Source organism: Pristiophorus japonicus, unplaced genomic scaffold (genome assembly GCF_044704955.1).
Source record: "Pristiophorus japonicus isolate sPriJap1 unplaced genomic scaffold, sPriJap1.hap1 HAP1_SCAFFOLD_348, whole genome shotgun sequence".
Lineage (NCBI taxonomy): Eukaryota > Metazoa > Chordata > Chondrichthyes > Pristiophoridae > Pristiophorus > Pristiophorus japonicus.
In genome coordinates, this window is record NW_027253303.1 from 205,251 (window position 1) to 226,648 (window position 21,398).

The 21,398-nt window shown below is 48.7% G+C and overlaps 1 protein-coding gene across 3 annotated transcripts in view; it reads right to left on the reverse strand.

Moving 5' to 3' along the window:
• c2cd2l (c2cd2 like) overlaps window positions 1-21,042 on the reverse strand; it is a 158,149-nt gene extending 137,107 nt beyond the window's left edge. For 2 of the 3 annotated variants that reach the window (XM_070872673.1, XM_070872672.1), the window contains exon 1: window positions 20,011-21,042. In XM_070872673.1, the coding sequence (XP_070728774.1) occupies window positions 20,011-20,376 (366 nt within the window). In that variant the 5' untranslated portion in view covers window positions 20,377-21,042. The remainder of the gene's footprint in view (window positions 1-20,010) is intronic. The other variant, XM_070872671.1, reaches the window with a different exon arrangement.
• Between the last annotated feature and the right edge of the window lie 356 nt (window positions 21,043-21,398).

Genomic DNA, 21,398 nt, shown 5'->3' on the forward strand with positions numbered 1-21,398 from the left:
CACACCCCCCACACACACCCCCCCCACACACCCCCCCCCCCACACACCCCCACCCCCCCCCCACACACCCCCCCCCCCCCCCACACCACCCCACCCCCCCCCCACACACCCCCCCCCCCCCCCACACCCCCACCCCCCCCCCCCCCCCCCCACCCCCCCCCACACACCCAACCCCCCCCCCACACACCCACCCCCCCCCACACCCCCCCCCCCCACACACACACAAACCCCCCCCCCCCCTCCCACCCCCACCCCCGCACACACACACACAACCAATATGGCAGATCCTTCTGATCCATTCCAGAGTCCACTGCAGCTCAGGAAGCAACACACAGCACGTGCCCAGGCAGGAGGCAAGGTCACCGTGAGTCACGCAGAAGCGGAGGGGAGGAGGCAGAGAAGCTGAAATGACTGTACAGGTTAGTGTTTACATACTTGAGTCATCGAGGGAAAAATCTATTCAGTAAAAACAAGTTTCTCTGGAGATTGAAATCGCTACTTGCGTTCATTGAACTGCAAGGTTTCAGCGAAAGTCGGCTTTAAATGTGGAGTCCCCCTCCCCTCTTCCTGAACTGGTTAAAGTCCAGCACAGGCTTGGCCTCAAGGTACACCCACACCGTCACAAACCCAAACCTCAATCGAGTAGCATGCGCCTGCCTGTATTCTCTGGCGTTTAGAAGAATGAGAGGTGATCTCATTGAAACACGCGACATTCTTCGAGAGCTTGACAGGGTAAATGACGAAAGGCTGTTGCCCCTGGCTGGAGAGTCTAGAACTAGGGGGGCACAGTCTCAGGATAATGGGGTTGGCCCATTTAGGACTGAAGTAAGAAAATTCTCTCCCCCAGAGGTCTGTGGATGCTCAGTCGCTGAGTGCATTCAGGACTGAGATCGATAGATTTTTGGACTCTCGGGGAATCAAAGGGATATAGGGATCGGGCAGGAAAGTGGAGTTGATGTTGAAGATCAGACATGATCTTATAGAATAGCGGAGCAGGCTCGAGGAACCCTCGGGCCTATTTCTTCTGAAGTCTCTCCATCCTCGAAGAACCAAAAATATTGTCAAAACTTTTACAATCCCAAACTCCCTCCCTCCCACTCCACATCGGAGGGAATCATTGTGTGAAGGCTCACAACACAAACAACATTCCGTGTTACTTCCAAAAGGAAGACAGGTGTTAGAAAAATATCTGACAGTTCTTTACAATTTCCATGGCGTTCAGTATTTCCAGTTTACTTAAAATCAGATTGGCAGACCGTAATTGTGCGCATGTGTGTGTGTGTGTGTGTTTTATTTTAAATCAACAATTCCTCAGAAAGCTGACCCACTTATGTTCGCAACCTGGCACAGGCAAGATAGAGGGCTGCAATCTCCACGGCAGGCCAGGGTGCACCTTTACTTAATGCCTCGTCCCAATATTCTCCTCTCCTGAAGGCACTGACTCACTTTATGCGGCAGCTCACGAGCCTGCAGGCGGCTATTCCACGTTTACAGGCCGGCCATTTTCAATGTAATCGAGAAGAGGGAATGAAGTTCCTTGCTGCTCTGCCTGTCGCTGAAAGCTGAGCCAATCAAAAGAGTTGTAACAAAAACAGGCCGGGGCCAAAGCTGCAACTGGACGACGCACAGTGCTCAGGAGTCGGATGGATCGGAGTTATACTGCCACTCAGATTGCTCGGAAGTTTTCCAGGATACGTGCGCACGATGGGCAGCAGCAAAGTGGCGGGCATTGATACCCAAGGGTATCGAAGTTCACGTGGACATCATACTAAAAGCAAGAACTGAAACTCAGAATTTCAGAAGAAGATTTTTGTTGCACAGAACTGGAATCTGGTGTGAAAAATTGAGACAGCAGGAGGCGATTTTCAACTGCCGACCACCCGGGAAAAAGCAGGCAGTTGAAAAATCGGGGGGTGGGACCTTATTGAGGCCCAATGCTCGAGGCCCACACAATATAAGCCCGCAACTGGGTGAGCAACCTCTTTTACATCTGGCTGCTTAAATATGCATAATTGTTTCAGTAGCACCTCCCAAGCCCATGACCTCTACCACCTAGAAGGACAAGGGCAGCAGGCGCATGGGAACACCATCACCTGCAAGTTCCCCTCCAAGTCACACACCATCCTGACTTGGAAATATATCGGCCGTTCCCTTCATCGTCGCTGGGTCAAAATCCTGGAACTCCCTCCCTAACAGCGCTGTGGGAGTATCTTCAAGGCCGGCATTTATTGCCCATCCCCAATTGCCCTCGAGAAGGTGGTGGTGAGCCGCCTTGTTGAACCGCTGCAGTCCGTGTGGAGAAGGCGCTGTTAGGGGGGGGAAGGAGATCCAGGATTGTGGCCCAACAGCGATGACGGAACTGGCGAGATGCGCACAAGTCGGGATAGTGTGCGACTTGGATGGGAACGTGGAGGTGATGGCAGTTCCATGTCTATCCAGGTGGAGAAGATTATGGGATTGGGAGGAGCTGTTGAAGAAGCAAGTTGCTGCCGTGGACCCTAGTAGATAGTACACACTGCAGCCAAGATCAGAAGCACGAACCCCACCCCCCCACCCCCCAAACAAGCCAGACGACATCCCTCAACTCCGGCGAGACTAAGACGAGCTGTAACATGGCAACCAGCAGCCAGACTTCAAGCAGCTAACTTTTACCAACAAAACTTCAAGATGAAGGTGGTAAATAACATTTAGCCCAATTACAACCAGACAGCGTCAGACAGCCAGTCTGTATTGGTTTTGTTTAACCACACTTAATCATTAACCTTCGCATAAAAGCTCTTCAAACGTTCCACCCTGGTCATTAAGTCATTACTTCAAAACACTGCATTTGTTTCTCACTTATATATTTTCCTTCTGCTCCTCCCACAATTGGCATTTTTGAAGGGTCGGTCAAGAACAAAAAGGAGAGGTCTGCGATAGATTGGAAGACAGGAGGGATTAAGTGACAAAAGGGATGGTGGTACGAGCCAGAATGAGGGGATAATGGGCCAATTTGAGCACAGCAAGGTCCCATAAATAATAATGTGATAATGACTCGAAGGGCCGAATGGCCTACTCCTGCACCTATTTTCTATGTTTCTATGACTGAATTATCTGTTTTAGTTATGTTGATTGAGGGATGAATACATCCCCAGCATTGAAGCACTGACCACACTTGATCAGCTCCGCTGGGCAGGCCACATTGTTCGCATGCCAGACACGAGACTCCCAAAGCAAGCGCTCTACTCGGAACTCCTTCACGGCAAGCGAGCCAAAGGTGGGCAGAGGAAACGTTACAAGAGACACCCTCAAAGCCTCCCTGATAAAGTGCGACATCCCCACTGACACCTGGGAGTCCCTGGTCAAAGACCACCCTAAGTGGAGGAAGTGCATCCGGGAGGGCGCTGAGCACCTCGAGTCTCATCGCCGAGAGCGTGCAGAAACCAAGCTCAGGCAGCGGAAAGAGCATGCGGCAAACCAGTCCCACCCTCCCTTTCCCTCAACGACTGTCTGTCCCACCTGTGACAGGGACCGTAGTTCTCGTATTGGACTGTCCAGCCACCCGAGTGCTCATTTTTAAGAGTAGAAGCAAGTCTTCCTCGATTCCGAGAGACTGCCTAGGCAGATGATGATGAAATATTCTCCTGCTCTTCTTCGGAATAGTGCCACGGGATCTTTTACGTCCACCTGAGGGGGCAGATGGGGCCTCGGTTTACCGTCTCATCCGAAAGACGGCACCTCCGACAGTGCCACACTCCCTCAGCGCTGCACTGGAGTGTCAGCCTAGATTTGTGTGGTCAAGTGTCTGGAGTGAGACTTGAACCCACCACTTTCTGACTCTGAGCTACAGCTGACAAGAAGAATAATGAGATGAAAATAAAAAAAAAAGTGACTTTGCTTTCACAGTTGATCGCACAGGAACCCAGAGAGATTAAACACACAAAACAGAAGAATTGCAAACATTCTTCTCCCCACACTAGCAGGGTGGCAGCCTCAGAGTTCCGAGTGAGAGCCTCCCCAGTATCAGAGTGCACTGCCAACTCGCACCAATCAAGAGCCTGCAGTGCTCCTATCATCTCCATTAGCCCATCACAACAGGAAACAACTGATCAATAAAACAGATTAAAAGCCTGGGCCAAGGGCCCTGTTAATTCAGATAAAGCAGGTATTGTGGCTAAGGAAAGGAAGCGAGTGTCTTGTGTTGTGCAGTGTCTCCCGACGCGTCACCGCCGCAGTCACAGGGCTTGGGACCAAGACCTGACACACCTCACTGAGGCCGATTAAATGTGCGAGGCAAAGAAAGAGGTGGGAGCTCGAGTTTCCCAACATTTGAACGACGCCTTCTGCAAGAGGCAAAACATAACATTGCCCGTTGCTTGCACTGGCTTCCGACGTCACTGATCTGACACTTGTGGTCCCAACCACGAGGGGAAGTTTTAAATATCACCATCCAGGGACCAACAGTGAAAGAACCGTCATGGCACCAAGGGCCAATCAACGGCCTCACACTACAGAGGCACCACAGCCAGGGTCTTCAAATCTGATTGGACATATTCCTGGAGGTTCCATCATATGACCTTCCATTGCCCCATCCCAGTCAAACAGCCTTTTTCCCTCACCTCCAACAGTTTTTAAGAAAAACAGAAAGGTTTGCCTTTCTATAGCGCCTTTCACTACCTCGGGACGTCCTAAATCGCTTGACAGCCAATTAAATACTTTTGGAGTGTGGTCACTGTTGCAATGTGGGAAACGCAGCAGCCAATTTGCGCACAGCAAGCTCCCACAAACAGCAATGTGATAATGACCAGATAATCTGTTTTTAGTGATGTTGATTAAGGGATAAATATTGGCCAGGACACCAGGGATAACTCCCCTGCTCATCTCCGAAATAATGCCATGGGATCTTTTACATCCACCTAAGGGGGCAGACAGGGACTCGGTTTAACGTCTCATCCGAAAGATGGCATAGATTTGAAGTAATTGGTAGGAGGTTTAGAGGGGAGTTGAGGAGAACTTTTTACACCAGAGGGTGGTGGGGGTCTAGAACTCACTGCCTGAAAGGGTGGTAGAGGCAGAAACCCTCATTACATTTTAAAAGTACTTGGATGTGCACTGGAAGTACCGTAACCTACAGAACTATGGACCGAGAGCTGGAAAGTGGGATTAGGCTGGGTAGCTCTTTGTCGGCCGGCACGGACACAATGGGCCGAATGGCCTCCTTCTGTGTCGTAAATTTCTATGATTCACACTCAATTCATGTTGTAATGCACATATATAGACCTTAACAGTGGGCGAATGAAATTTGTGTGAAGAAATCCCAGTGATGCTCGTGGAAGTTCAGTTTAACAAAGCGCAATGATTCCTTTATGACTCTCCATGGTTACTCAAAGCAGCCAATGGAGATAGTGCATCCCCACTGCTTTCAACTGATGTGGAAGTTAGCCGTCACCACACAAGGACAGTAGGAAATGTAAAGAGTCGAGACCACAGCCCAGAAACACCAACGAGATGACAGTAATCTCCCACAAAGCTAATTGAAACCTCATTAATTGAGTTCTGCTGTCACTCACTGTCATATTATTCTCCACGTAATACCAGGGTGTTCCAGATGCCAGTACATGGCCTCGGAGAAATGGAGCAGGCAAAAGAAAGACTTGCATTTATATAGCATCTTTCAGGCGCTCAGGAAACCCCGAAGCACTCTACAGCCAATGAAGTACTTTTTGAAGTTTTTGAAAAATTTGTTCAAGAATGTGGGCGTCGCTGGCAAGTCCGGCATTTATTGCCCATCCCCAATTGCCCCTCGAGAAGGTGGTGGTGAGCCGCTTTCCTGAACCGCTGCAGTCCGTGTGGTGAAGGTGCTCCCACAGTGCTGTTAGGGAGGGAGTTCCAGGAGTTTGACCCAGCGACGATGAAGGAACGGCCGATATATTTCCAAGTGAGGATGGTGTGTGACTTGGAGGTGGTGGTGTTTTCATGCACCTGCTGCCCTTGTCCTTCTGGGTGGTAGAGGTCGTGGTTTGGGAGGTCCGGCCAAAAAGTAATCACTTTTGTAATGTCGGAAATGTTATTGTTGCAACTTGGAAGATCGTGGAATCACCAGAATTGCTCACGTTCCCCTCACACTGAAATGTGAGTGCGAGTGTGTTTTGAATACAAAACTCAACAAGGATCATAATCCTAGTGACAAAATGTACTAATACAGTGTACTGCGATCTGAATTGTCATCACACTACATTGCCTGTACTGTGGTTGGGTATGAATTTTGTGATGAATTAAGAGCTTATTTGAAAAGGGGGGGGGGGGGGGAAGATGAGAGAAGTGAATAGCAAATAGAGGTGCATTAAGCTATGTTTCCAAGGTTGTCTTCAAGATCTTTGACATTACCACTTGTTTTTATTGATTCTGCTAGTACGTGAAGTTAGATTAACATCCGAGGGTTAAGAAGCGAAGAATTTATGAGTGCTAGGTGCCTTACTCTGACATACCCTTCTTACTTTTGCTGTTGCCCAGAGTCAAAGTTTCAGAAATGCTAAAGGAGCACTTCAAAATGCAGATTTAGGAAACGAGTGTGCAATACTTTGAGGTGCATGCCAGCTGTGTGATTGGGGAGGACGGACGGACAAGGTCCCACGGCACTATTTCGAAGAAGAGCAGGGGAATTATCCCCGGTGTCCCAGCCAATATCTATCCCTCAATCAACATCACTAAAAAAAAAACCACACAGATTATCTGGTCATTATCACATTGTTTGTGGGCCCAGAGAGCCGAGGGCCCAGGGGCAGCACGGGCCCAGCCCACACTGTGCGATATGTGTGTGCACACTAGGTCCGTGCAGCAGAGCAGGTCTCCAGTCGTCCTGGTTAACCCTCGCCACTGGATAAAGACCTAGCTCTGTCGAGCCCGTGTGGTGGCTGGTGTGCAACGGTCACCACACGTTAAAAAAATCCACACACAGGCATCTTCCACCCCCTTGATTGGAGCTCAGGACTGGAACATCGGGTCCTTCATTGAAACATCTGTGAACTCTTGTGGAAACAAGTCATCCTCGTTTGTGAGACCGCCTATAATAATGATGATGTTTGTGGGAGATTGCTGTGCACAAATTGCCTGCCGCGTTTCCTGCATGACAACAGTGATTACACTCCAAACAGTACTTCATTGGCTGAGCGCATTTTAGGATGTCCAGTGTCGTGAAAGGCGCTATATAAATGCAAGTTTTTTTTTTGCATTTAGCCAGTCATATTAATTGAGTCTAGTTACAGGCAGAGCTTTCTACACAGTGATGGCAAGACCAGTTTCCATGTAATTAAATGTTCTTACGTTTGTTAAGGGAAATCTCTACTGTCCAATATTTAGTTAGGGTACGAATCAGCCTCAAGAATGACAGTCTCTGGGGGATTCTCCACCCTTAAACTCGGGACCCCATTAAAAGAATCTCATAAAATGAGGAGAGATCAGACTTTGCTAAAAGGTAACGCTCCATCCCCCACACTATTGACTCAATGCTGCACGAACAGGGCAGAGCTGGTTGCCAGGCAACAGAATGCACAGCCAGTCGCACTCAAGCCGTACCTCCCTTACATGGTAGTGATGAAGCATCGCTGCAGAGACCGAGATGAGTTTTGTCACACTAAAAGCTCTCCCGATTATATCTGTAAAGAGCTTCTGCTCAAATTCTCCGACACGCGTGGCAGTACTTGCTCCGTCAATGACAGCTCTACCCCTCGTCAAACATTTCAGACTGCGGGAAATCTGGAAACGGTGGCGAACACGGTAAATAAAATGAATCGGGGTGCCAGCATTACACCCAGAGACTACAGGTGTAACTACAGCTTCAATCCCTTCTCCACGACTAGCAGCTTCACTGCATCACCGAGGGAGTGCCACATTGTCTTTCAGATGAGATGACAAACCAAGACCCCTGTCTAATGTTCAGATCGACATTAAGGATCCCATTGCACGACTCCGCTGTCCTGGCCAATATTCCTCCTCGAACGCCACCGAAATGCAGATCAAATCAGTCAGTCATTCGCATCATTAGCTGCTTGCGAGATCTTGCTCCGTATAAATTGGTTGCCAGGTTTCCCTTACATAACAGAACAACTGCACTATGAAGTAATCATTCGTTGTGAAGCGCTCCGGGGCTTCCCGAGGAAAAGGATAAGGCGCTATATATAAATGAGAGTTCTTTCTTGTGACCTTGTATCCTCGTCTGCTCTTTTCAGAAGGTTGTGGGTTCAAGTCCCACTCCAGGGACTTGAGCACATAAATCTAGGCTGACACTCCAGTGCAGTGCTGAGGGAGTGCTGCACTGTCGGAGGTGCCATCTTTCGGATGAGATGTTAAGCTGAGTTCCCGCCTGCTCTCTCGGGTGGACATAAAAGATCCCCTGGGACTATTTTGAAGAGGAGCAGGGGCGTTATCTCTGGTGTCCCGGCCAATATTCATCCCTCAATCAACAGAACAAAAACACAGATTATCTGGTCATTATCATGTTGCTGTTTGTGGGAGCTTGCTGTGCGCGCAAGTTGGCTGCTGCGTTTCCCACATTACAACAGTGACTACACTCCAAAAGTACTCCATTTGCTATAAAGCGCTTTGAGACGCCAGGTGGTCGTGAAAGGCGCTATATAAATCCAAGTCTTTCTTTCTACCTTTCAACCCGAGTAGTAGCCTACACAAGAAGATATGGAACAGGAGCAGGGGTAGGCCATTCGGCCTGTCGAGCCTGCTCCGCCATTCAATATCATGGCTGATCTTCTACATCAGCTCCACCTTCCCACACTACCCCCGTATCCCTGCTTTACAGTGATTGGCCCTTCTCCGAGGTGTACTTGCCAGAATCAGTCCCCTGGGTCATCCAGCAAGTGCCATGCAAGGCTCAATCCTCCCTACTTTCAATATTCAAATTGGGCCATCTGTGCTGCACGTCATGCAAACATAGCGTGACTATATTAAAACTGAACAAATGCCAGAGTGATAAAATATAGTTAACTCAATGAGTTTTTCCACGCTACAGACAGATTGAATTCACACTGTTCCTGATAAAATCAACCACTGCAATCACATTGGGCTGGACTTTCCACTTAGATCGCTCGGGCCCAAAAAATGGGCGAGGTTCCAGCCTTAGCGATGTAGCCCTTACGGCTAAAGGGATATGGAGAGAAAGCAGGAATGTGGTACTGAAGTTGCATGATCAGCCATGATCATATTGAATGGCGGAGCAGGCTCGAGGGGGTATATGGCCTCCTCCTGCTCCTAATTCTTATGTTCTTATCATCGACCTGTGATCCAATCTGCTCCCTTCACAGCCTAAGGAATAAAACTTACCTCATTCACAGCTATAAAACGTCAGTTTTTCCTTTGGCCGGTAATAGCAGTGATAACCGCTGACTGAAATCGAGACTTTATTCTCTCGGAGGTGCAACCTCTCTGAGGGCTGCTTCCAGCCGCTGTGTATTGACACGCTTTCTGTCAACATAATTAGTTGCCAAGTAGTAGGCGTTTGAACCTCTAGTTCACTCCTAGAGCAGGCGTCAGGAAGGTGTCAGGCACACTCAGTACTGTTGTATTGGCAAGAGTGGGAAGTCTTGATGAATTCAAAAAAAAGAGTTAAGAAGCGTGATTACAGCCTGGCCGTCACAAACAGCTGCTGATGCATCCATCAAGTTGACAATTCTCGCTCTTTTCCATCTCCTTCCCTCACCCACTGCCTTGTCTCTCCTTCCCTAACACAGAAGATAAACTAGGAGTGCTGCACAACATTCCATAAAGATATGTTGATATTCCAAATGCTTTGGTTTTAGACTAAAATAAAGTCTTGCATTTATATAGCGCCTTTCACGACCTCAGGATGTCCCAAAGCACTTTACAGCCAATGAAATACTTTTGGAGTGTAGTCGCTGTTGTAATGTAGCAAACGCAGCAGTCAATTTGCGCACAGCAAGCTCCCACAAACAGCAATGTGATAATGACCAAATAATCAGGTTTTTTTTTGTAATCTTGATTGAGGGACAAACATTGGCTAGGTCACCAAGGAGAACTCCCCTCCTCTACTTCAAAACAGTGCCATGGGATCTTTTACGTCCACCTGAGAGCGAGCAGACGGGGCCTCATTTTAACATCTCATCAGAAAGACAGCACCTCCGGCAGTGCGGCACTCCCTCAGCACTGCACTGGAGTGTCAGCCTGGATTTATGTGCTCATGTCTCTGGAGTGGGACTTGAACCCACAACCTCGGATTCAGAGGCGAGAGTGCTGCCCACTGAGCCACAGCTGACACTGCCATCCTTGTTGCTGGTGCCATTTCAAATTTCTGGGGTCTAATTGAATCCAGACCAGCAACAATATAGAGATAAGGACCCTTTGCAGAAGGATCCTCCTTGGTCTCAGTTGATTGCATGAAGATGAAGTAATTGCCAATCATGGTCTTGAAATCAAATTGTGGCTTTGGTCTCAACTAAACAGTTCTTCCCCACATAAACCCTAACCCTGTAATCCAAAGTAATCTGATGTAAAGCCCCAAATAGGATGTGAACTCATCTGTCAAACAGCTAGATGCTTCATGTAAGGATGAAGCAATCGATTTCCCCTGGAGCACTGAGAACAATCTCGTGGATTATACAACAGCAACCTATATTTGTATAACAACATAAGAAATAAGAGTAGGCCATACGGCCCCTCGAGCCTGCTCCGCCATTCAATAAGATCATGGCTGATCTGATCATGGACTCAGCTCCACTTCCCCGCCCACTCTCCATAACCCCTTATCGTTTAAGAAACTGGCTATTTCTGTCTTAAATTTATTCAATGTCCCGGCTTCCACAGCTCTCTGAGGCAGCGAATTCCACAGATTTACAACCCTCAGAGAAGAAATTCCTCCTCATCTCAGTTTTAAATGGGTAGCCCCTTATTCTAAGATCGTGTCCTATAGTTCTAGTCTCCCCCATTAGTGGAAACATCCTCTCTGCATCCACCTTGTCAAGTCCCCTGGAGTAAGGCCACACCTGGAGTATTGTGTACAGTTTTGGTCTCCTAACCTGAGGAAGGACATTCTTGCTATTGAGGGAGTGCAGCGAAGGTTCACCAGACTGATTCCCGGGATGGCGGGACTGACCTATCAAGAAAGACTGGATCAACTGGGCTTGTATTCACTGGAGTTCAGAAGAATGAGAGGGGACCTCATAGAAACGTTTAAAATTCTGACGGGGTTAGACAGGTTAGATGCAGGAAGAATGTTCCCAATGTTAGGGAAGTCCAGAACCAGGGGACACAGTCTAAGGATAAGGGGGAAGCCATTTAGGACTGAGATGAGGAGGAATTTCTTCACCCAGAGAGTGGTGAACCTGTGGAATTCTCTACCACAGAAAGTTGTTGAGGCCAATTCACTAAATATATTCAAAAAGGAGTTAGATGAAGTCCTTACTACTAGGGGAATCAAGGGGTATGGTGAGAAAGCAGGAATGGGGTACTGAAGTTGCATGTTCAGCCATGAACTCATTGAATGGCGGTGCAGGCTAGAAGGGCCGAATGGCCTACTCCTGCACCTATTTTCTATGTTTCTATGTTTCCCCTCATAATCTTATACGTTTCTATAAGATCACCTCTCATTCTTCTGAACTCCAATGAGTAGAGGCCCAACCTCCTCAACCTTTCCTCATAAGTCAACCACCTCATCACTGGAGTCAACCGAGTGAACCTTCTCTGAACTGCCTCCAAAGCAAGTACATCCTTTCGCAAATATGGAAAGCAAAACTGCACGCAATATTCCAGGTGTGGCCCCAGCAATAATACCCTGTATAGCTGCAGTGCCTTTAACATCGTAAAAGCTCCCAAGGTGCTTCACAGAAGCGTTATCAAACAAAATTTGACACTGAGCCACATAAGGAGATGTTAGAGCAGATAGGGTTAATTTTGAGGAGCATCTTAAAGGAAGAAGGGAAAGCTAGAGAAGCAGAGAGGTTGAGGGAGGGAATTCCAGAGCTTGGGACCGTGGGAGCTGAAGGCATGGCCGCCAATGGGGGACCGATGAAAATTGAGGAAAATTGGAGGAGCGCAGATATCTCGGGGAGTTGTGGGGCTGGAGGAGAGTACAGAGATAGGGAGGGGCGAGGCCATGGAGGGATCTGAAAACAAAGATGAGAATTTTTAAACAGTGGCTACTCATTGAATTCCTTGGTTAACCCATGAATGATGAGGCACTCAATTCATCCCAAGAACCCTTCTGTGCTATAAATATACTTATTGGATATTGCAACAATGTCGATGCATTGTGGAGAAGCCAAGATATCTGTTGTAACACACCAGCAAAGAAAGAGTCTTTTTTTGCAGCCTCATGGTCAGCAACTAACAATATTTAACCTATCCTGGAGAGCAACTGAGGTGTGAGCAACAGCATATAGAAAATAGGTGCAGGGGTAGGCCATTCGGTCCTTCGAGCCTGCACCACCATTCAATATGATTATGGCTGATCATGCAACCTCAGTAGCCCATTTCTGCTTTCTCTCCATACCCCTTGATCCCTTTAGCCGCAAGGGCCACATCCAACTCCCTTTTGAATATATCCAACGATCTGGCCTCAACAACTCTCTGTGGTAGAGAATTCCACAGGTTCACAATTCTCTGGGTGAAGAAGTTTTTCCTTATCTCGGTCCTAAATGGCTACCCCTTACTCTTAGGCTGTGACCCCTGGTTCTGGACTTCCCCAACATCGGGAACATTCTTCCTGCATCTAACCTGTCCAATCCCATCAGAATTTTATATGTTTCTATGAGATCCCCTCTCATTCTTCTAAATTCCAGTGAATATAAGCCCAGTTGATCCAGTCTTTCTTCATATGTCAGTCCTACCATCCCGGGTATCAGTCTGGTGAACCTTCGCTGCACTCCCTCAATAGTAAGAACGTCCTTCCTCAGATTAGGAGACCAAAACTGTACACAATATTCAAGGTATGGCCTCACCAAGGCCCTGTACAATTGCAGAAAGACCTCCCTGCTCCTATACTCAATTCCTCTCACTATGAAGGCCAACATGCCATTTGCACAACAGTGCGGAGCTGCTGCTGATGCAAGGAAAGTCTAAGACGGTGTAGTGGGAATAAAATCCGCAGGGCCGGCAGCTAGAAAACATCTACAGAGCATACTCTTTCTCTGAAACTGTAGAGGGAAGAGGAAACTAACTCCCAACACCTGTTGGAGCACAAGAATAAGGAAGCCTTGCGACAATTGTACAGGGATTTGGTGAGACCACACCTAGACTCCCAAAACAAGCGCTCTACTCCGAGCTCTGATACGGCAAACGAGTCCCAGGTGGCCAGAGGAAACGCTTCAAGGACACCCTCAAAAGCCTCCTTGAAGTGGTGCAACCTCCCCACTGACTCTTGGGAATCCCTGGCCCAAGACTGCTCAAAGTGGAGGACAAGCATCCGGGAAGGCGTCGAACACCTTGAGTCCCTTTGCCGGGAGCACTTGGAAGCCGAGCGCAAGACAACCCAAGCACCCCACCCACCCGTCCCTACGACCACCGACTGCTCCACCTGTGACAGAGACTATAGGTCCCGCATTGGTCTCATCAGTCACCTGAGAACTCATATTAATGTGGAAGTAAGTCATCCTCGACTCCAGGGAACTGCCAAAGAGACTGTGAACAGTTTTGGTCTCTTTATTTAAGGAAGGATATACTTGCCTTGCAACGAAGGTTCACTAGACAGAACCAGGGGTCACAGCCTAAGGATAAGGGGTAAGCCATTTAGGACCGAGATGAGGAGAAACTTCTTCACCCAGAGAGTGGTGAACCTGTGGAATTCTCTACCACAGAAAGTAGTTGAGGCCAATTCACTAAATATATTCAAAAAGGAGTTAGATGAAGTCCTTACTACTAGGGGGATCAAGGGGTATGGCGAGAAAGCAGGAATGGGGTACTGAAGTTGCATGTTCAGCCATGAACTCATTGAATGGCGGTGCAGGCTCGAGGGGCTGAATGGCCTACTCCTGCACCTATTTTCTATGTCTATGTCTAGATTGATTCCTGGGATGAGGGGGTTGTTCCACAAGGAGAGATTCGGCCTATACTACACTGAGTTCAGAAGAATGAGGTGATCTCATTGAAACATAAGATTCTGAGGGGAATTGAGAGTGTAGATTCTGAGAGGATGTTTCCCCCGGGCTGGAGAGTCGAGAACCAGGGGCCACGGTCACAGGATAAGGGGTCGGCCATTTAGGACTGAGATGAGGAGGAATTTATTCACTCAGAGGGTTGTGAATCTTTGGAATTCTCTGCCCCAGAGGGCTGTGGAGGCTGAATCGTTGAGTATATACAAGGCTGAGATCGATAGATTTTTGGATTCTAGGGGAATCAAGGGATATGGGGATCGGCTGGGAAAGTGGAGTTGAGGTGGAAGATTAGCTCACTTCTAGCCGCAACAGTCATTCGTATAAGCAAAAGACAGACAGACTTGTATTTATATAGCGCCTTTCACGACCACCGGACGTCCCAAAGCACTTTACACTTCAAAAAGTACTTCATTGGCTGTAATCACTGCTGTAATGTGGGAAATGCATCAGCCAATTTGCGCACAGCAAGCTCCCACAAACAGCATCATCATCATCATAGGCAGTCCCCTGATAATGACCAGATCATCTGCTTTTAATGATGATGATTGAGGGCCAAATATTGGCCAGGACACCAGGGATAACTCCCCTACTCTTCTTCGAAGTAATGCCACGGAATCTTTTACATCCACCTGACAGAGCAGACGGGGCCTCGGTTTACCATCTCATCTGAAAGACGGCACCTCTGACAGTGCAGCGCTCCCTCAGCACTGAGGGAGCGTCGTCCTACAGTAACATGCTACCATGAGTTGGGAGGGAATCTGTTCAAGCACGTGGCGGGGGTGGGAGCAAGTGATCAAATCCCACTATTTACTGTTCCACTCCAGTCACCACATCTGTGCCTTGGCTGGACTCAGGAGACAGCACCAGGCATTGAAGGTGTGACTGACAAATCACTTGTACAGCAAGTGCGAAGCAGATCTCACTGATTAGATCATTAAATGAATATTCATAGTTGTTAATTTTTACTTCTATTTCACTGCAGAAATTCATCTTGAGCTACAAGCGAGTTTTATTTTGAAATGCCATAATGCAGGGAAGTGAAATTGCATTCCAAATGAGCTAAATCTCAACACCCAATGAACTGTATGTTTAGAGTGGCCCATTAATTTAACTAGATAGAATGCTCAGTTATGCCCTCGAGCCTGCTCTACCATTCAATTAGATTACGGCTGATCTGTAACTCAACTCCCATTTACCGCCTTTGTTCCATATTCCTTGACACCATAACACAACAAAATTCTGTCGCTATCAGTCTCGAAAATTTCAATTGACCCCCAGCATCCATAGCATTCTGGGAGAGAGAGAGAGAGAGAGAGAGAGAGAGAGTTTCAGATTTTGACTACCCAGTGTGTGGAAAAAAGTGTTTCCTGATTTCACTTCTGAATGTCCTAGGCTCTCGTATTCTGGATTGCCCCCAGCAGATAAAGTATCTTCCCTGCAGCTACCCTATCGACTTCCTCAATCATGTTACTCAGCTCCATTAGATCAACCCTCAACCTTCTAAACTCAGGGGAATGCAACAAGGTTATGCAACTTGTCCTCGTCATTTAACCCTTTAAACCCCGGTATAATTCCAGGATTCTGTTACACCTCTAACTTTTTCCAGTTCTGATGAAACATTGACTCTGTTTCGCAATGTCAGCTGTGGCTCAGGGGGCAGCACCCTCGCCTTGGAGTCAGAAGGTTGTGGGTTCAAGTCCCACTCCAGAGACTTGAGCACAAGAATCTAGGCTGACACTCCAGTGCAGTGCTGAGAGAGTGCCGCACTGTCGGAGGTGCCGTCTTTCGGATGAGATGTTAAACTGAGGCCCCATCTGCTCTCTCCGGTTGATGTAAACAGACCCCATTGCACTATTTCGAAGAAGAGCAGGGGAGTTATCCCCGGAGTCCTGGCCAATATTCATCCCTCAGTAAACATGACAAAGAAAAACAGATTATCTGGTCATTATCACATTGCTGTTTGTGGGAGCTTGCTTGTGCGCAAATTGGCTGCTGCATTTCCTACATTACAACAGTGACTACACTCCAAAAGTATTTCATTGGCTGTAATGTGTTTTGAGACGCCCGGTGGTCAAGCGCTATATAAATCCAAGTCTTTCTTTCTCGCTGCACAGATGCTGCCCGACCTACTAAGTGTTTCCAGCATTTTCTGTTTCTTTCTCAGATTTCCAGCATCCACAGTATTTCGATTTCGTATAATTCTAGTGAATCTGCATTGTACCCATTCCAAGGTCAATATATGCTTATGACAAATGACTATATGACTTTATCATACTGGTGCTTAATACTCCCTTATGACATTCCTCTGGTATTTTAACTGTGGTATTAACCCGCTTAAAATAAACTAGATCTCCTGTGGAATTGTACATACTCATTGAGAATATACACTAAAGCTTGTCAGGAAGTAACTGTGGCATTTACAGGAAGTGTACAGCAAGATTTTAAGCCCCTGTGAGAATAGCGGACAGAGAAATGTTGCATATATAGATTGTGTTTGCCCACTAATATCACCAATAGTCATTTCTATGTTGTGATTTTTTTCAAAGGGTTGTGCTCAAAGTGAGGAACATCAGTTCTGTGCGTGGACCATTTTCTACTTTTAGCAGTGTGTTAGAGTCAAGCACGTGCGGGTCAAGAATCAGGCACACGGTGACTCTCCCTTCTTCCCAGCAAACTGACTTAACCTCAACCTCCGAAGATCATTTCTGCTGCAGCAATATAACAGTTCCACTTCCTACACAGCCAACATTACGGTCGAGCCGAGAGGTTGCTCATTGCAGCCCAATTGTGGGCAGTTCTGCGAGTCGGGGCCTCACTCATTAGGAAACGCCGTCTGACTAACCAAACCCGATTTACTGAGGAACTGTCCATCCATCGGTCTGTATTGGATTCAAGCACGGTGTTTGTTCCAACCCATTGTGGCACTCAGCTAATACAAGTCATACAGGATCAACCTGCATGGACCAGAGTTAGGAGCCAGCATAGCCATCATGCTGAACCTGGATAGAGCAGGAATCATAAAAGACCTGCATTTATATAGCGCCTTTCACGACCACCGGACGTCCCAAAGCTTTTTACAGTCAATGAAGTCCTTTTTGGAGCATAATCACTATTGTAATGTAAGAAACGCGGCAGCCAAGTTGCGCACAGCAAGCTCCCACAAACAGCAATGTGATAATGACCAGATAATCGGTTATATTGATTGAGGAATAAATATTGGTCAGGACACTGGGGAGAACTCCCCTGCTGTACTTCGAAATAGTGCCATGGGATTCTTTATGTCCACCTGAGAGGGCAGACGACGCCTAGGTTTAACGTCTTATCCGAAAGACGGCACCTCCGACAATGCAGCACTTCCTCAGCACTGCACTGGAGTGTCAGCCTAGATTTTTGTGCTCAAGTCTCTGGAGTGGAACTTGAACCTACAACCTTTTGACTCAGAGGCGAGAGTGCTACCCACTGAGTCACTGGCTGACACATAAGCTATGAAGGCGGCGGCTGGCTAATTTGAGTATAACAACAGCCTTAGCTTATAAATTAAATTCAGGTATTGTACATAAGTGGCAAATGCTGGATTATATGATTGTGTACAGAATGTCTGTGACACATGACATGTGCCCTTTGCTTTATGGGTAACCAGTTATTAGCCTGCGCCTCACTCACTGATACATTTTCCATTCATTGTTACTCTGCATTCTTTACAATCCATGAAACGTGTACTGGTGGGAGTATCTCCTCAAAACGTACTCTCAACTGAAGACAACATAATCTGTAAAAGTGAAACTACTGCGGACCAATGCACCGTAGGCCACTAATTATTTTTCCCAACAGGTTTATTTCTAAGAATTAGAGTTACGTTATTTATCAGTGAGTTAAATGCACCATTTGGGTTACTGCTGTTCATAGAATCATAGAAATTTACTGCACAGGAGGCGGCCATTCGACCCACCGTGTCCGTGCCGGCCGACAAAGAGCTATCCAGCCTAATCCCAACTTCCAGCTCTCGGTCCGTAGCCCTGTAGGTTACGGCACTTCAAGTGCACATCCAAGCACTTTTTAAATGACGTGAGGGTTTCTGCCTCTACCATCCTTTCAGGCAGTGAGTTCCAGACCCCCACCACCCTCTGGGGGAGAAAGGTCCTCCTCAACTCCCCTCTAATCCTTCCTCCAATTACTGTCAATCTATGCCTTGTGTTCTACACGCCAGGAAGGGCCATAATGCAATTCCCAGTCTGTGCTGAGGCAGAACGAAAGGAGCTGCATTTGCTCTCAGCATCACCGATTCAGGGCTAGGAGAGCCCATCGAGTCTACCCACTGCTGATCGTCATTCGATGGCCCACGCTGGCAAGTGCTGCAGGTGGACACGGGAGGCCAACAGGAGTAGATGCGATGGCCTCCAGGGTAATCATCATAGGCAGTCCCTCCAAATCGAGGAAGACTTGCTTCCACTTTAAAAGTGAGTTCTCAGGTGACTGAACAGTCCAATATGGGAATTACAGTCTCTGTCACAAGTGGGACAGACAGTGGTCGGAGGAAAGGATGGTAGAGGCAAAAACCCTCATCTCATTTAAAAAGTACTTGGATGTGCACTTGAAGTGCTGTAACCTGCAGGGCTACGGACCAAGAGCCGTAAAGTGGGATTAGGCTGGAGAGCTCTTTTTCGGTCGGCACATGGGTTGAAGGGAGTCTGGTTTGCCGCACGCTCCTTTGGTTTCTGCATGCTCTCGGAGACGAGACTCGAGGTGCTCAGCGCCCTCTCGGATGCTCTTCCTCCACTTAGGGCAGTCTTGGGCCAGGGACTCCCAGGTGCCGGTGGGGAAATGTAGCACTTTATCAATTTGCCTGATGACACTCATGGTCTCAGCTCACGTATGAAGACAGGCCACTTTGGCAAATTACCAGGGTGGGGTTGGTCAGTGCCATGGAGCCGTACTGCTGCACGGGAGAGCACCTTCGGGAAAGGGTAGGAGAGTTGGAGGGAAAGGGTAAAAAGACAACTTGGCCCAGGAAGAGTGGGCAATGCTACAGAGAAAACATACGCCAGTCATGTCGGTGTCTACAACAGGTGCTGGTAAGCTGCAAGTCCCGTCATATGATAATGGTTCTCCACACTTTGTCACTAGCCAGCAGGCAGCCTTTATACAACAGGTTCTGCATTCTCCTGGCACCAGGGAACTCTGCATTCCTCCCAACTCAAGAACACCCAATGTTCTATTTTACATTTGCAACTCAAATTGTAAATTTCCTAATCTCAAATAACAGCGTGCATTTGCATGGCAAATTTAACTTAGGAAAATGCCCCACTTTACATGGGATACACAGAACCCCGATGGTCACCGGAGGTCCACATCAAACGTGTACACTGGACCCACCACAACCAACAATGTCTGATGTGGAGATGGTGCAAATACCAGAACCCAGCAGGACCAGCGGGAGATGGTGCAAATACCAGAACCCAGCAGGACCAGCGGGAGATGGTGCAAATACCAGAACCCAGCAGGACCAGCGGGAGATGGTGCAAATACCAGAACCCATCAGGACCAGCGGGAGATGGTGCAAATACCAGAACCCAGCAGGACCAGCGGGAGATGGTGCAAATACCAGAACCCAGCAGGACCGGCGGGAGATGGTGCAAATACCAGAACCCAGCAGGACCAGCAGGAGATGGTGCAAATACCAGAACCCAGCAGGACCAGCAGGAGATGGTGCAAATACCAGAACCCAGCAGGATCAGCGGGAGATGGTGCAAATACCAGAACCCAGCAGGACCGGCAGGAGATGGTGTAAATACCAGAACCCAGCAGGACCAGTGGGTGATGGTGCAAATACCAGAACCCAGCAGGACCAGTGGGTGATGGTGCAAATACCAGAACCCAGCAGCACAACCATTAGAGCTATCAAGAGACAGTAACCTACCCCAATGCGACAAGCCTGGTCGTTGAGTGCCTTGATCCACGCCTTTTGCCAATTATCCCTGAAGGATTTGAAGGAGAAGAGCGAAGTGACCAGGCGCTTGAGCCCCGACGCGCAGGAGCTGTCTTCCCGGGAGCACCCCAGCTGCAAGAGCGAGCTCCACAGTCCCAAGCCGGCCGAGGGGCGGTGATGCTGGTCGGGGGCTGCTGGCCCGGGCGCCCGGCGTAAAATCCCCAGCGAGTACTGCACCAGCCAAGCCAAGACGGTGACGATGGAGGTGGCGAAGAGGAGGAGGAGGGCGAGCCAGCCGGCGTGGTGGAGGATATCTGGGGCGGAGGCGCCACCCAGGAGGCTGAAGAGCACAGCCATGGCTCACACCGACAGACAAAACGGGTCCAGCGCCGTGCAAACAAATCCAACTTGGGCGTGAGTCTGGTGCATTGAGAGGGAAAACAAATTAAAGACCCTTCTATCCCTCCAGTTCAGCAAAGGGAAATAAACTCCCCCAAAACACACACACTCACACAGAAACTCACGTTGCTGCCTGCTTGCTACATTATATCACACATTATATTAAATGATACAAGTTGCAGGGCTGCAGAGCTACAATCCATCCTCTTTTGGTTTGCCTTTTCTGTTCCCACACCTAGGAAGGAGACACTCCAGGGCTGATCCCTCCTGCGTCCATCCCTGTGTGGCTCTCTGAGCTGGAACTGCTGAAACCGCTGGCGTGTCAGTTTCAGGCAGGTGATTTCCTCCCGCAGCCCAGGATGGTCACACTGTATCCTCTGGCTCGCTCCCTCTCCCTCTCCCTCTCCCCTCTCCCTCTCCCTGTGTAAGTCGCTGGCTGGATTCAATGTAGCCTTTCCCCCTCCTTCTTCTTCTTCTTCTTCTTTTTTCCAGGGAAGGCAAGTGTTTTGTGCCCGAGTTGCAATCAAAGAGGTGCCAGAGAGAGAGAGAAAGTGCCACTGAGAGCCTGCGCTTGGTCCAGTCGCAGACCGGAATAGCAGCGGGCTGCGGCCCAGCATTCACAGCGCAGCTCCGGCGGGGGAGAGAGAGACTCAGTGCGCAAGGGCAAAGGCTCAAGCACTGTCGCAGCAACAGCGTTACACACACACACACACCCCGAGAGGGAGGGAGATGAGAGAGGGAGGGAGGGAGATGAGAGAGGGAGGGAGGGAGATGAGAGAGGGAGGGAGGGGATGAGGGAGCGGGGAGGGGAGGGAGCGGGGAGGGGAGGGGGATATGTGAGGGGGGGGAGACGAGGGAGGGGGGGGGAGACGAGGGAGCGAGGGGAGGGGGGGAGACGAGGGAGCGAGGGGAGGGGGGGAGACGAGGGAGCGAGGGGAGGGAGGGAGATGGGGGAAATGAGGGTGAGAGGGGGGGAGATG